The following is a 16596-nucleotide window of genomic DNA, read 5'->3' as shown; positions in this document are numbered from 1 at the left end:
GAAAAGTTTTTTTGAATTGAAAAATTCTAAATGATTTAATTCAGAAATGTTGAAATGAAACATTTCAATTAAAAAAACTGACAAACAATTTCTAACTTTGACACGAATTCACAAAACATTAACCGTCGATCCAGAGCTGCATTTTCCTCAAAAAAACGTTTTGGAAGAAAATTCCACGCAGCTCTAGTCCAAACTAGCTTTCACAAAGATGTTGACTATCTTGAGTTAGTTGACAATCAATTAATTCAAAGTAAAAAAAAAAAAATCTAGTCAAGACAAGCCCAAGCATAGCTGCTAAGTAAATGAATTAGAGTTGCCAGAATCCTGTCTTGCTCTTCCACAACCCTCTGACAGAGGAGAAACTTTCTTCCTCCTAGCAGCCAGGAAGAGGTTTGGCGCAGGGGAGAGGATGTGGAGGTGGGGTGGTAGTGAGAGAGGGACAAAACAGAGTCATAGCAACAAATGACATTGTGTTGCAAAATGATTTTGATCTGCTGTCACATCAATACATAATGATACTGATTCATAAAGAGGCAATAGGATAATGCAAATGTCACATTGTGATTGTGTCATCTTTCTGTGGCCTTGACGTCACTATGAAAAAGTGTTTTTGCTTTGTTTTGTTTTTACCAAGCATAAACTAACACATGGTAACAAACATGTTAAAAATCTGGTGTGGACGAGGCAGTTTGTAGTTTTCACATGTGTTCGCACAGGGGCTCTCAAACTGGGGGTTGGGAGCCCTTGGGGGTCATGAGGTTATTACATGGAGGGTCACGAGCTGTCAGTCTCCACCCCAAACCCTGCTTTGCATCCAGAATTTATAAAGGTGTTATAAATTAAAAACATTTTTTTATATACTTAAGAGGGGTCACACTCAGAGGCTTGCTATTTCAAAGGGGTCACCAAAGTTTGAGAATCACTGATAGTTAGCAGGTAGAGGTAAACCCTAGGATCCCTCCAAATGTTTACTGCCACTGCTAACAGGTGAAAACTACAAACTGCCTTGTTCACACTAAGCTTTTACCACAATGGTCACCACGTGTTAGCTAAAACATAGTAACCCCCCACCTTTTTTCCTAGGGTGGTTGCATCCTTTGTGGTATAGCTACGACTAATGACTCCCAAGCTCTTTCAGATTAGAATAGTGGTATTCACAAAATGGTTGAGAGGAGAATATACACTAAAATCTATTGTGCAGTTTTGTGTAAGTGAGGCACTCCTGCTAAAAACTAATTATTATGCCTGCTTGATCTGGCCAGGCAAGAGCCAGCTGGGATGCCATCATTCCTGTGGAACCTTGGCATAAGGTAGTATTGGCACGAAAAAGAGATCAGGAAACCCTAGGATTTGGAGAATATTCAGTGCTGTTTTTTCTGATTTCATATCATAGTAAGGGCAACCAGGTCTTGTCCAATTGTGGCATATGCCAGAGGAGCAAGTGGTGCAATTTTCAATTGTGCAAGTACAGTAGGGACTATAACTAACTACAGTATTTGCCTGTAAGGCATTTCATTCTGTGCTTGCCTGGATGGTTTTTTTAAGCCATTCAGGGGATTTCTGGTGCACAGGTATCTAGAAGGGGAAGGGAGGGGTTGCAATTGACTCATTTCATACTGCCCTATCATGCTGGTCCTTCAGGGGATTTGCTTCAATGACTTTGAATGTCAGAGATTTCTAAGGCAGAAAGCAGCATTTGTAGTCGCTTATTTTTTTTTTTATTTTATTTTTTTGAGCATTCAGGTTCAAGTAAATAGACCATTCAGGTTGGGCACTAGCATTTGGGTACTTCCAATATGTAGATGGGGGTAATAAATGTGACACTTCATTTTATAGGACATATCAGGTGGGCTGGGGATCTCAGAGGGCACAAGATGAGTGGTGCAGAGGAGGAAATATGCCCAGCAGCAGCCCTCTGCTATTATCTAGGGACTTCTACAGCTTGTTTGAGTTCCCTTTTCCAAGGGATGGTAGTTTCCTAAGTATTGGTTTACTATTTTGTTAAAGAAACCTATCAATTTCAAGGGATCTGCCCAAAAAAGTTTGAATCTCACTCCCTCAGGATCAGTGCAGCTGCTGCAGCAGCTATATGTGGCTTGTGGGGTTCCAACAACAATTATATCGTTGGTTAGTGACATCCAGAATTGTCTAGGTTCTACATTACAACGCCATTGGTTTAAGCAGAACCTTGCCAGCCTGTTTATGATTGATAATAGTTCTTTATTTTTGTTTGAACCTAAAGGGTCAAGGGATCATGTCCACAGGATGGCTGCCAGCAGAAGGAATGGATCACAGCTGAGACTCATGAAGAAGATCATGCAGCTACCATGGCATGGCTCTGCAAGGCATCCTGCGGGATTAATGGATTTTGAGACTGTGCACTCTTGAGGTTAAGCTAGGCCCACCAAAAGTTATATTATTAACTTAAAAGAGAATGATCTGGTAAAAAGGAGATGGAGCAATTTCATAACTTATCAGATGTTTTTGAAATATTAAAATGTGTTCAATAAATTAAATTCTCCTTACCTAAAGTTTTGACAGGGTCAGAATAGTCTGAATCTGTAAACTGGCCTTTAACATTTGTTGCTCTGAACTTAAATCTGTAAAATAATTAAGTAAAGTCAGGAATCAGATATTCACATACAAAGTTTAAAATCATTCATTCAGTGAAGAACTAGTAATTATTCTTCATTTTGGGAGAAAATTACATGCAATCAGTATACACCATATAATTTAAGAATCCTAATGTCAGCATGTTAAAAGTACACTGTAGATGCGTGAAATGGATAGTACTTATCTTGCACTTAGACTTGCTGAATTCAGGAAGAACAATCTTATGTTACTAAAACAAAAAAAACTACCTGTCAGTTCGCTCACATTTACAGTCCAGTAAAAGAAAAAAAAATTAAGTATATGAAGATTTAAAACCACTTCATACAGCAAGTCCCTGTGTGCCTATAGTTTCTTATGAAGTCTTGTGAAATCACTTTAGACCTCGCCTTTTCTTAAATGGGCATTAAAAATATATTACCCTTGCATTTTGTCTGATTGTCACTCATACAAATGCATATTTTTGTTTAAACATTTTTATTGCTCAAACACTGACATAGAACTTGAATCGTATACTTACAAGTACTGCTTTCTCGGTTTTAGGGGGCCGTTGCAGATTTTATCTTCACTCCCAGGTATCATGCATGTAGTATCAGCACCTATAACATACACGTCTTCTTTGCCACTCAGTCCTTCCTTTCCTTCTGTACAGGGTGGGTTTGGAAAGCCTTCATTTGTAAAATATGGCCTGGGTTTTTTGAAGTAGGCATCATACCACTTAGTAACATTTCCATCATGCTGAACTATTGTCAGAAGAAATTAATTATAAATCATTTCAATCCTAAATAGATTGCAGTTAAAGAAGGTAAACCAGTGGTTCTATTTTCAGAAGTGCTTAGCACCCAATAGCTCCCACTTAAACACCTCAATAAGTGATCCTTTTTCAAAAGTATGAATGGTATACACTAGTCCCATGGGACTACTCATATGAGCAAATGTTCATTAGCAAAAGTTCATCAGTTCAGAATTTGACCCGTACTGCACAAAATAAATTTACATGACTCATTCCTGCAGTAAAACAGAAATGTTATCATGGCTGCATTCTTCTAACAGCAACAAAATGGCTACAGAAGGAAAAACTGCTAAATGGAACTTTCAGCTATTTTAATTTCAGAGATACTGCATGAGTTATGTTTAAAAGGAAATCATGAACAAAGAAAACAGATAAACTCTGAAAAATATAATGAAAAATAGTGTATGGGTGACTTCAACCACCAACAGCACTATTTGTCAGCTGAAAAGGGTGAATGCCTCGGGCAGGTTCCCTGAATCTAGTCTACAGCATACAGATAATGCTTCAGCTTTGGAGCAAGGAATGGTAGCACAGAGGTATCACATGAATGACTCCTGGGAGTATTCCACTTGCTGCAGAAACTGGTCAAATGTCTCCCAACATTAATTCTGCATCACTCAATAAAGGCAATAAGGGAACAGAGTAATAGGTCAAATGCAAGAAACTGAAAGGTATGAACAATTAGCAAAAGAACATAAGAGCTTTCTCTACCTCCTGCTTCTGCAACAAGAACTTGTATCTTCTTGATAGGTCCATGATCATCATTATAGTAACATACTGGCATTCTGATAGTAATGGTTGTAGCAGTAACAAGTAGTGTCCCACTAGTATCAAAAACTGGTGTTGGTTTCTTATTAGGTCTTGGTGGTTCTGTTTTTAAACAAAGACAAGCCAAAATGTTTTGCTTTCTAATTTATTAATTAAAATCACTTAGTTAAAGCATGGAATCCTCTTATTTGGGACATTTTGGTGGACAGCCTAATGTCCTAATTAAGGCCTCAATCCTGCAATGGGGTCCTTGACAGGTGAGAGTCTGCCCTCACAGATTTCCCCCTTTGCAGAATCAGAGTCCAAGTGACTGGTTTGACAAAGAAAGAACGCTATTAAAAAAAAAATCGGAGCCTCAGTTTTTCTAGCTGTGAAATGGAGACAATGATTTTATTTGCTTCGCGTGGATGTGGTAAGGTATAAGTACATATGGTTCTATAGTGTATTTCTAAATGTCATGGTGAGACATAACTAAATATTTGTGAAATGGTAAATTCTGATAACCTTTTCCGCATTGAGTAGTACTACTGTTTTATTGGTACTAATTAGGGTGTATGGTACAATTCAATATCAGCAAGGTCCTATATAAGTACCAAATACCATTAATCTGTAGCAGAGGCAGGAAAGAATTCAGGCATTGAAGGCTCTCAGCCTAATGCTCATTCTTCTAGGCAATGGACAGGAGGGACACACATATACATGCACAAATTTACAGTAATTTCTTTAAAGCTTATAAGGATCTCAGCAAAAAAGCACTTTATTATGCATACCTTTAATATCCATAGTTATTTTTAGTTGGATTTTTGGCCCTGCACCAGCACCATTTATCGCATACACCTTAAAAAGAAATGAACACTTTATTTTATTGAACATTTGTGTTAAACTTAAATCAGCAAAAGCTAAATACACCTCTACCTCGATATAACGCTGTCCTGGGGAGCCAAAAAATCTTACCGTGTTACAGGTGAAACCGCGTTATATCGAACTTGCTTTGATCCACTGGAGCGCACAGCCCCGTCCCCACCTGGAGCACTGCTTTACTGCATTATATCCAAATTTGTGTTATATTGGGTTGCGTTATATTGAGGTAGAGGTGTATATACTTTTTAAAGGAATAATGAATCCTGCAATTTTATATATACACAACATGACAAGACTGAAGGGTTTGTGATAACATAAACTTTGAGATTATCATTCATGTTTTTCATGTGGCCAGAATGCAAGATGGAACTAGAACCTTAATTTATGTATATATGGAGCAATATTATTTAAAATATGTATTAAAATTTCCCTACTAATTTATCTCTAGCTCCATTCCCTTGTACTCTCGGGAACACACTATTACACTAACATGTCTCTCTATTTCTAACTCATTCCCTGACTCTCTTTAAATCCAAATTCAAGACTTATTTTCCTAGCCTTCCATGAAATCCTATTCCCTGAGCGTCTTAGTTTCTCTCCTGTAACATGGTCTTTATGTCCCTCTTGACACCTGTCCCTCTGCTTATATAGATGCTACCTGTATGATAAACTATGATTGAAATAATTCTATCTGTGTGTAAAGCTTGAAAGCACTCGTGAAGCATTTTGTAGTACTTTTGTATGAAAGGTAATGTACAAAAGTAAATTGGATACTATTATCTGATTCAGTGGACCAAATTCTGCCTTCAGTTATACCTGAGAGTCTCTGGATTTACACCAGCAACTGAAAGAAGAATTTGGCCCAATTTGTTCATTCTTCCAAACTCCTTTGATATTGGCAAAACCAGAAACGGAACAGATTTGTACTTAAAAAAAAAAAAAATTCCAGAGAGACTCTCCCCAGTATCTTCCTAGGTCATTCTTTGTGCCATTCACTCCACTCATCACTAAAATCCTAAGAAAAACAACATTTCAGTCCCTGGTATAACATAGTTAAAACAAAGGGGGTGGGGAAACAAATCCAACTTCCGAACAATTATTTCCAGGAGGATTTTTATTCTTGCTTCTCCTCCCCTTCTGTCCTAATCCCTGATTGCTTTAATGGTGGGACTACATGCAGTAATCAAGATTCAATCCAAAAACAATACAAAACAGAAGAAGACCTTGGGAATCAAAAGATGGAACAAAATTTTGTAGTTGAAAGTGATGTGCCAAAGACTGGCCTGGTGATCTAGGCTTTAGTCCTACAAGGTACTAACTGCCACCAGTGAGATGCTAAGTGTCTTCAGTTACTACTGATCTTCCCCATGCACTTTATACCCTTGGTTACAATGCCAGGGAACAAAACCTTATTCTGGGCTTAGGCCTGCACTCCTTAATTAGGCAAATCTGTTGACATCAAAGACAGAAAATTGTATTGAACCTTACAATGACATTATACGTATGTCCTCCTTTTAGCCCCTCTATCACTGCAGTGACCGATTTATTTGTTTTGTCAATGACACTTAGATTATGAATCTGGACAACAGCAGGGTCATCTTCTTTGTAAATCATGGCTTGATATACTTGAATATTTCCATTGGGTTCAGATGGTGGCACAAACGTCACTTGGAATTTTGTTACTTCATCTGGTATCTTCTGAAATGTTACGTTGTTAGGTGGGTCTTTAGGCACTAAAGGAAATATTTCAGAAATTCACTTTGAATTGGAATTTATTACTGTTATTATTTATTTATCTATTAAAATGCAGAAAGGTTTCAGAAAAAAATAATCTTTGGACACCAGAATTATATCACTGCTATTTAATTTGTTTAATTAAAAACTATTATCCCAACCACTAAGTGCCTGTGCAAATATTATAATATTAATCTCACAAATAGCAAACATAATGATTAGAAGCCCATCATAATTAGCATCAGATCATAAGTAACCAGCCTCATCTTTAAATCCACTGCTTCCTGGAAAGCCCCCATGGAAAGCATCAGCCTTGAAGTATGCTCTGAATGTAACAAATCCTTGTTTTGTTAGACCAAGGAAAGATGTGTCAGAGTTGGAGATCCCTTTCTAAAAACACTCTGCCAGCACCAACCACCCTCACAACTTTTAAACAAGTGGACTGTTATATCAAGAGCCTCCGCTGCTCACAGCTGACACAGCATTGCCCAAGGAGAGGAGCGGTCTTTCCATTAACTGATGCCCAAACGTACAATACATAGGCCATGTCTATACTACAAAGTTAAGCTGACTTTATGTAAGTTGACACTGCGCCTCTGATTTAAGCAAGTTGATCTTGTGTGTCCACACTACACTCATTGTGTCAGAAGAGTGCATCCTCACTAGCAGGGCTTGCATGGAGCACTGTACTGTGGGTAGCTATCCCACAGTGCATGTAGCCGAGTGGAATTTTGGGTTGGGCTTGCAATGCCTTATGGGACCAAAACATTGGCACGGATGGTTATGGGAACATGGTATTAGCCTTCCATGATGCACTTACCTCCCTCCCTTTGTCCCTCCTTTCCTGAAATCAACAGCAAACAAACCAAGCCTTTTTTGTGTCTTTTTTCGTAAGCTTGGGTCACCCATGTGGACGCCATGGCAAGATAAGCATGGACCCCGCTCAGCTGTGCACTGTTGTTGTGAGCATTACAAACCTCATGCCTTATATGGCAGTATTTACACAGCTGATACAGGAGCCGCCATGTGAAACAATGTGATACCACGCTAGCAGTCCTGCTGGAAGTCATAGAGCAGAGCAATTCACAGTTGCTGGTGACAGTCACGCATCACCTTGACACAATTGAGTGCCATTTCTGGGCCTGGGAAACAAGCACTGAGTGGTGCATCGTTATGCAGCATTAGCTTCAGAAGTAGAATGCATAAGGCCACTTTCCAGGAACTGTGTGAAAAGCTTTCCCTGCCCCCGAAGTGCAGCAATACTAAAATTAGAGCTGCTCTGACAGTGGAGAAGCAAGTGGTGATAGCTCTGGAAGCTTGCAATGCCAGACTGCTACCGGTCAGTAGGGCATCAATTTGGAGTGGGTAAATCTACTGTGGGATCTGTTGTGATCCAAGTTTGCAGGGCCATTTACAGATTTCTGCTAAGTAGGATAGTGACTCTGGGCAACATACAGGACATAGTGGATGGTTTTGCTGCGATGGGGTTCCCTAACTGCGGTGGGGCGACAGACGGAACCCATATCCCTATCTTGGCACCAGACCACCTTGCCAAAGAGTACATAAACCAAAAGGGATACTTCTAAATGATGTTGCAAGTGCTGATGGATCACAGGAGCCATTTCACTGACATCAACGTGGGCTGGTTGGGAGAGGTGCATGCATCTTTAAGAACACAGTCTATTCAGAAAGCTGCAAGCAGGGATTTTCTTTCCAGACTGCAAAATAACCATTGGTGATGTTGAAATGCCAATCGTGATCCTGGGAGACCCAGCCTACCCCATGCTCCCATGGCTCATGAAACCGTACACAGGCAGCCTCGACAGCAGTAAGGACCTGTTTAACCATAGGCTGAGCAAGGGTAGAATGGTGGTGGAAGGTGCCTTTGGACATTTAAAACGTCGCTGGCACAGTTTGCTTACTAGGTTAGACCTCAGTGAAAGCAAAATCTCCATTGTTATTGTTGCCTGCTGTGTGCTCCATAATATCTGTGAAACAAGGGGGGAAAAGTTTTCTCTGGGGTGAATGGGTTGAGGCAGATCACCTCACAGCCAATTTTGAGCAGCCAGACACCAGGACAATAAGAAGAGCACACTGGGGGCTCTGCATCTCCGTGAGGCTTTCAAAACCAGTTTCAGCAATGAGCCAGAGTAATATGACACTTATCTGTGGTGGTTCCTTACCAAACTGTCCCATCCCTTGCATTTTCTACCCTGTAAACTCCACCCCCACCAACCACTGTGTTTTGAATGAATAAAATGCCTTTTCTCCTCAATTCATTAAGTTTTATTATGCACACGAACACAGAGACAGCAAAGAAAAGTAAGATAACCTAGGGCAAAAGGGCTGATAACACCGTGGGGGGAGAAACAAGGACAGCTTGCTTACATATGCACTGTAGTAACAAATCAAAGGTGTGGGAATGGGAGCCTTCTGGTCCTTGTACCCGCCCCCGGTGTGGAGTGCAAGGGATACCAAACCCCTCCCACAACACCTCATAGGACGTTTAGGGGAGGAGGATGTAGAACTGGATGATGATGGCAGCAGGTTCAGCATAGGCTGCAGAAGGATTAGCATCCAGCTATCTTTCTTGAACCTCAACCAGACGCCTCAACATGTCTGATTGCTCCTTCATATCTGCAGAATCTCTTCCTGCATGGCACACACTTGTTCCCTGCATGTTCTCCTGTCCTCCCTGTCCATGTCCAGGTTCTCGGACAGTATAATCCTCCATGCTCTGAGCTCCATCTTGTCACTGTCACATGCGTGCATTAACTAATTGAACATGTCCTCCCAAGTCTTCTTTTTCTGCCTTCTAATCTGGGAAAGTCTCTGTCCCTGTGTATAGATGTTAGGGTGAGATGAGACCAAATAAGAGGGAGAAAATATAGGGATACATGGGGGGCAGTCTGCCGGCAGAGAAAAAAAAAAAGCAGAGCGCTGCCGGCGGAGCAGCGAAAGAAAGAAAAAAAAAATAACCTGAGTGCTGCTCGTGGAGCAAAATGTTGGGACAAATTGTGTCCCAACCAAAGATCAGTCAGGATGCAGGACAAACACCTAAATATCGGGACGGTCCCGATTTTATCGGGACGTCTGGTAACCCCAATGGATGCTCACTCCATGGGTGCTCTGGGGCTGGAGCACTCACGGGTTAAAAATGGTGGGTGCTGAGCACCCACTAGTAGCTCCCCTATCAGCTCCCTCGCTGCTCCCCAGTGTTTGCCGCCCACTGGCAGGCCCCACTGATCAGCACCTTCCCCTCTCTCTCTACACCTCCTGCCCGCTACAATCAGCTGTTTCATGGCATGCAGGAGGCTTTGGGACGGAGAGGGAGGAGCAAGGATATGGTGGTCTGCGGGGGGAGGGGACGGAGCAGGGACAGCAAGAGGCGGGGTGGAGGTGGAGTGGGGGTGGTAAGAGGTGGAGGGGCATGGCCTTGGAGGAAGGGGTGACGTGAGGGTGGGGTCTGGGGCAGAGCCAGGAGTCAAGCACCCCCCGGCACATTAGAAAGTCGGCGCCTGTGTCCCGATGTGGAGTATGCACTGACTGACAAGGTTTCGGCTGAAAGGAATGCAAAGCACAAGGGTAGCATTGAGAGTCCATACATGGTGCAAGGTTAATTTTTTACATAAAAAAGTCAGGCCTCAATACACTTCACTGCAAGCCACAACGTAATCGCTTGCTATTGCAAGGGTCGGTTTGCTGCTCCAGCCCTGGTAAGTAAGGCCACGAGGTATGGAGCGAGGGGTCTTATGCTGCTGCTTTTGTGAAGACATCCTTGGGATCACAGGTTGGAACTTGAGAAAAAACCCCTTTTTCCTAGCAACCTGGATGGTGCTTGAGGACAGGCACCAGTGTAAAGTCCCTCAAATTGCTTGTTTGTTACAAAAGTGGCATTGGGTCAGGGGAAGGGAGACAAAGAGGAATACCCTCCCCTCTTATTTTTTCAATGCTGCTTGCAATATACGGTGATCACTTCCAACCAGAACCATGAGCCATTTGGAAAAGTGTGGTTGTGTGACCCATATTTCACCAAACGGGGGGCAGATTACTTGTTGAATTGTTTGCGGTTTAAGGGCTAGCATTGAAAACTTCCCGTTTCCCCTAGGTGACCCTATGCGATATCACTCTCCTGAGGGTAACAGAGGCAGCAAGGGAGCAGATGCTGCAAGCATCTGGATGCAGATCTGGTTCTTATGCTGCAATGCTGTGTGCTGCAATGATGCCAGCAGAGTTAATACTGGAGTGGCACAGGAAAGTATCCCACCTTGGTGGATGAAATAAATCAGCCCTTCCCAGAAACCTTCTGCAAAGGATTGCAGAGTACCTCCATGAAAGCTTCCTATAGATCTCCATGGAGTATTCCTGGGCCATCCCCATGCACATAAACAGTCTTTTTCAGAGATCACCCTCTGCACAGCTGGAGTGGCCACTGATACCCACTACATCTACTTTTTTGTTTAATAGCATGTAACTCCAGCAGTATGATTGGTAATGTGTACTCACTAGAGGTGCCTTCCCCAGCATCACACTCTGCTACCAACTGGTCCTGTGAGGGAATGGGCACCGGGGTTAAAAATGGTTCTTGGCTATTGGGGAGAATGGATCCTCTGCTTGCCTGCCTCACACCCTCCTCTTCCTCCTTGTCAACAACGTCCTCCTCGTTGTTGCTATCGGTCGTCCGGGGCTCCTGGGAGGTATCCATGAAGCATTTTGGGGTAGTGGTGGAGTTGCCGCCGAGAATCGCATGCAGCTCCTCATAAAAGTGGCATGTCTGTGGGGCAGAACCAGAATGACTGTTCGCCTCCCTTGTCTTCTGGTACACTTGCTGAAACTCTTATTTTCACACAGCACTGCTGCGCGCCCCTGGTGTAGCCCTTCTCCTCCATTCCCCGCACCATCTTGGCATAGATGTCAGCATTTCTTCTGCTGGATCAGAGCTCTGCCTGCAGACTCTTCTCCCCACACAGCAATAAGATCCACCACCTCCTGTGTACTCCATGTTGGCCAATTTGAAGCCTTGAGTCTCCATGATCAGCTGTGCTGGTGAGCTCTCCACGCTGAGCAAACAGGTAATGAAAATTCAAATGTTCTCAGGGCTGTAACAGGGGAGTGACTGTTTCCTGTGTACCTAGCTGATGTGCAGTGGAGTTGAAAGTGCTCTCCATTCAAATTACACTACGCAGTGTCTACACTATCCCCATGTTGACCTATGGATGTCGAATCAAGCACTATGCCTCTCGCGGAGGTGGAGTACAGAAGTCGACTTTACAGGCCACTTAGATTGGTGGAAGGGACTCAATAGTGTTGACACATACTTTATTAGCCCTCGTCCAGACTAACCCGCGGCATCGGCGGGTTAAAATCGATTGCTCGGGGATCGATATATCGCGTCTAGTCTGGACGCGGTGTATCGATCCCCGAGCGCGCTTACATCGATTCCGGAACTCCATCAATCCGAACGGAGTTCCGGAATCGACACGGAGAGCCGCGGACATCGATGCAGCGCCGTCCAGACTGGTGAGTACCTCGATTTTAGAAATTCGACTTCAGCTACGTTATTCACGTAGCTGAAGTTGCGTATCTAAAATCGATTTTAATTTCTAGTCTGGACGTGGCCCTAGATTGACTTAACCCAGTTTATGTCGACTTAAGATTGTAGTCTAGACCAGACCTTAGTATTTTATAGTGAAACCAGCACTTTAAATTCCATCCAGAAATTTACTGGTAGCAGAAGCAGATCTCAGAGCACATTTATCATGCTCTTAGCCCTTTATAAAACACATTTATTCAAGTAGTTCATTCTCAAGGCGCAAAAGCAATGATCATTTTACCAACTGCTCTGTCTAAAAGAAAAGGCTGTACCTCTCTTTCCAGGCACAGATAGAAAAGAAGTTGTTTTGCCTACTCATGCTTCCTGAGTAGCCAGAGATCTAACATGACCCCAAATTGTGAACTCAAGTAACCAAAGGCAAGCACACTCCCTCAATCAAGGGGTCAGATATAATCTCTGCTTGCTTCCCAGCCCACAGATATCAACTCATTCTTCTCTGGATTGAGCCTGTCAGCTAGCCCTCCTCCAAGCCTTAAACTCACTCAGATACCACATAAAAAGCTTGAGTATGAAAATCCAGCAGCAGCAATTTGCCTTGTTATTAAGCTAATCACGCTAATTCTTATTCCTGAGCTATCATTCATGTAGGTGTATTATCACAAAAAAGTAGATCTTTAAATTAGCCTTTTGATTCTTGCACATAATTGCTAACTGTGCCATGCCCACTCAACAGTGCACCATTCATTTGATCAGAACACAACAATGTCCAAAATAGGTCCATAAATCAATATAGGTTTCCCTTCATTAAAAAAGAAGAGATTAAGAACTGTGACATTTACAGTACATAAATGATCATAATAAACACAGCATACATGCTTGAGAAAAGAAACAAGGTATTTTTAAAAGTGAGGTTACATCTGACTCTGAAAATTTGGAAATTTAAAGACTTATCTTCATGGTCAATGGCTTGTCTGCTGAGACAGTCTGTTCCTTAAATCAGAGTATCCTTTTAAAGTGTAAAGTATTGCCTTGACATTAGATTGATTTCTGTCCCTATAGCCTCCCTCTGGCCTCCTTGTTTAGCTGTGCATCACTCTTACTCAAATGTTAAACAGGCATAATGATTACCCACCTCTGTAAAGCACTTTGAGATCAATGGATGATATGTGCTAAGTATTAGCAGCATTTATTTTTACTGTCACTTGTTGTCTACAACCACACTTTAATATCAAGGGTAATTTACACAGCTTTATTGTGAGAGCAAAATCTAAAGATGTATTGAAAGTGTAGCTGGTAGTCAGGATTTACATTTTCTTTACTGGATAGGAATCAAGAAAAAAAACAGTGATGTTTAAGTTGAAAACACAAAAATACTCACCTGCCTCAAATGTGGAGACAATTACTGAAGTACTAGATTTGCCTTCAATATGTGCAGCATCTACATCTCCTGTAAAAGCAGTGACTACTACAGAATATCTTGTGAATGATTTTAAATCTGAAATTTCCAGGGTTTTACTCTCAAAATTTGTCTTGAGAAATGAAGCTTTATAATCATCACTATCTACCTGTAAAATAGATAAATCAATACAATACCACAAAAAGAGTACATTAAATTCACAACAAGATCATGTTACTCGTATAGTGTATTTTATTTATAATTACCTACGTACACAGAGAAATATACAAGGACCCTCAATTAGCAAGACTGAATTGCAGCATAAGGGAGTGGGCAGAATAAGAAACACACACTCCACCCCACCCATGTGAAACCACATTATCATTCCTCTCATCACAACTCCAGGCCTGGGGGCAGAGGAAATAGATGGCATGTCAGATGCCCTCCTCCACCAAGCAAGCATGTGGGGAGGGGATGGGTAGAACATTGACCCAGGGAGCTATGCTGGTGGGAAGAGGAAATTCAGCTGAACCTAGTAAAGGGCTAAACTAAAGTTACTTCTCCTAGTTAGCAAGGAGCTCAGACAGCCACAGTTCTTTCCCAGGGCTCCTTTGAGGGCAGGGCAGCTAGACACCTTGTCTTAGCCTTAAAACTCTATCAAGTGACAAATGTGGATGCATTAGCAGGATGGCCAAATCCCACATTTGGATAGTCAGTAAGGCACACTTAAACAAAAATGCAGCTTCACTTGTATAAGTGCCAGTTTTTAAAAGCCCAAGACTGCAAAGCTGTATGTTCCTGATTAAGTTTGCGCATAGAGATCCAGAAGATGGAGTTATCATGAGCCTTGTGTGAAGGGAAGTGCACAGGACACTGCTCCAGGAGCAGACCAGGGATGGAACTGAGAATCACAATTTGGTCCTAGATTTCCTCTTGCTTTGCAGAGAAGCAAGTGCACCAGCCCATTGCCTGTGACAGCTTACTTCCCTTTCTGTGCCAGCTCTGCTGACACGTTGAAGGGGCAGAGTCAAGGCTCCACCAATTCCTGCCCGTGCCCATCTGTTCAGGAGGCAGAGTAGCAACTCCACAGAGACTGTTATCCCCTGTGCACTGGGACTTGCAACTTGGGTTGCTTCGGCAGAGAAATAAGAAGACTGCCTTATGCCTCTTTGCTCCCTTGTGTAGGCACAAACCACAAGTCATCATTAGACCCACAAATAGTCCCACTGAAGTCAATAGGACTTTTCATGTGTGTAAATGTACTAATGTGAACAAGTATTTGCGGGATTGTTCCCTAAGGATCAATACATAGTTTGTTTCACAAAACTGGCATTGGTACATAAATGCACAAATCTATTTAATTTTATTTAGCAGTGAAATTTTAATTAAACATCATATGAAAAAACAGATAAGTGGAAGAGGAAGCTCTCCTAGTAGATAATCAAACAACATTTTATTTAACCCCCCTCCTTATGGTTTATTCCCACTATTATAACATTTTTAAATTATGTTTTCATTATTGTTCCTTCGATGTGTAATTTGAAGGAAAATTAGGTAGCTGTACAGTAGTTTTCCCACTGGGTGAAATTTGTATACATGCAGCTGCTAAAACATTAGGATCATTCAAGCACACTTTTTCTTTGACAGATGTGCCTCTATCCCCACTGAGGGTTAACCTTAACTAAAGTTTCTGATGCACTAAACAGACATTCATTTCCTGGGATGACCATCAAGAGATAAGGTACTTTTTCACATCTCACTATCAGTTATATGGCATTTAAATATTTACAAGAGAGCTGTAAATACAATTGTTTTGATATAGACTCATTAAACTTTTCTTTATTTTTACTCTCCCCAAAAGCCTTACGGTCAGTCCAATTTTGTCTCCTTTACTGATTCCGGGTAGTCCTTTACTCCACAAATACTTTCAATGAAAACAAAGAATGAGAAAAAGTATGGTATGATTTATTTTGGGATAAGGTAGCGGAATGATTTTCTCATTTACTGTTCAGTAAAGCCAAAAAAATCTGGCAATTTAAAAAGAAACTTTGACTTTCAATAAATGGATGGAAAGTATTACTTTTTAAAAATTATGATGTGACAGAGAAGAGATCTGAATTTATTATGTCGTGTGAAAATATTTTACAAATCCTTAAGGAGCCTGATCTGAGAACAAATAATAAAATGTATGTAATGTAGTAAAATACAGAATGTTTGTGGAATTTGGAATCTAAATACACAATTTTCCCAGAGGGCCACCAAAATTTATACCAGTAGTTTCACTGCAGACAATCTATGACAGTTTTACTGGACTTTAAGTAGCAGTGGACCTGTCTGTATTATGCAGATGACACCTGTAGCTACTGAGCATTGATTACACAGTACTCGATTACAAGTAATCTCTAAAATTAAACCTATAAACTTGAAACATATTCTGAATGTGAACATTTCCTTAAAATTATGTTTGATTACTGACTGAATATTCAAAACAGCTTTTTAAATTCCTGCTGAATATTTACCAACACGTTTGAGAAATCCAGTAATTCATTATAGCTTATTGGGTACCTTATTATAAATTATAGGTATAAGTATCAGATCAATATATCATGGTCTAGGACATGATTGCATCCCACTTATAATTTAGGAACCAGATATTACAAAGGCAGAAGGGAAAATTGTATGAACAGAATTTGGTGGAATTTTTCATGCAAACAAAATATTTGAATTTGGGGGTTTAGTACTTCTGAAAAAAAGGTGAAAGAAATCTCTTTGGTGCAATTTTATGACAGTGTGTCATAAGTGACAAGAGGGTTTCACAAGTAAAATGTCTTTTCCTTTGTCGAAATCAGAATTGTCAAGAACTGTGCTCTAGCTCTTCTC

General features: G+C 41.2%; 1 protein-coding gene across 1 annotated transcript in view; it reads right to left on the bottom strand.

Moving 5' to 3' along the window:
* Positions 1-16596, bottom strand: part of PTPRQ (protein tyrosine phosphatase receptor type Q) — a 155741-nt gene that overhangs the window by 35141 nt on the left and 104004 nt on the right. Inside the window, exons 28-33 of the mRNA XM_050935707.1 lie at positions 13699-13885; positions 6521-6765; positions 4942-5008; positions 4115-4273; positions 3131-3353; positions 2527-2600 (exon numbers count right to left, since the gene is read on the bottom strand). Of these exons, the coding sequence (XP_050791664.1) occupies positions 2527-2600; positions 3131-3353; positions 4115-4273; positions 4942-5008; positions 6521-6765; positions 13699-13885 (955 nt within the window). The remainder of the gene's footprint in view (positions 1-2526; positions 2601-3130; positions 3354-4114; positions 4274-4941; positions 5009-6520; positions 6766-13698; positions 13886-16596) is intronic.

The sequence above is a fragment of the Gopherus flavomarginatus genome, chromosome 1, assembly GCF_025201925.1.
Source record: "Gopherus flavomarginatus isolate rGopFla2 chromosome 1, rGopFla2.mat.asm, whole genome shotgun sequence".
NCBI classification, from domain to species: domain Eukaryota; kingdom Metazoa; phylum Chordata; order Testudines; family Testudinidae; genus Gopherus; species Gopherus flavomarginatus.
This window is presented reverse-complemented; position numbering and strand designations above follow the sequence as displayed.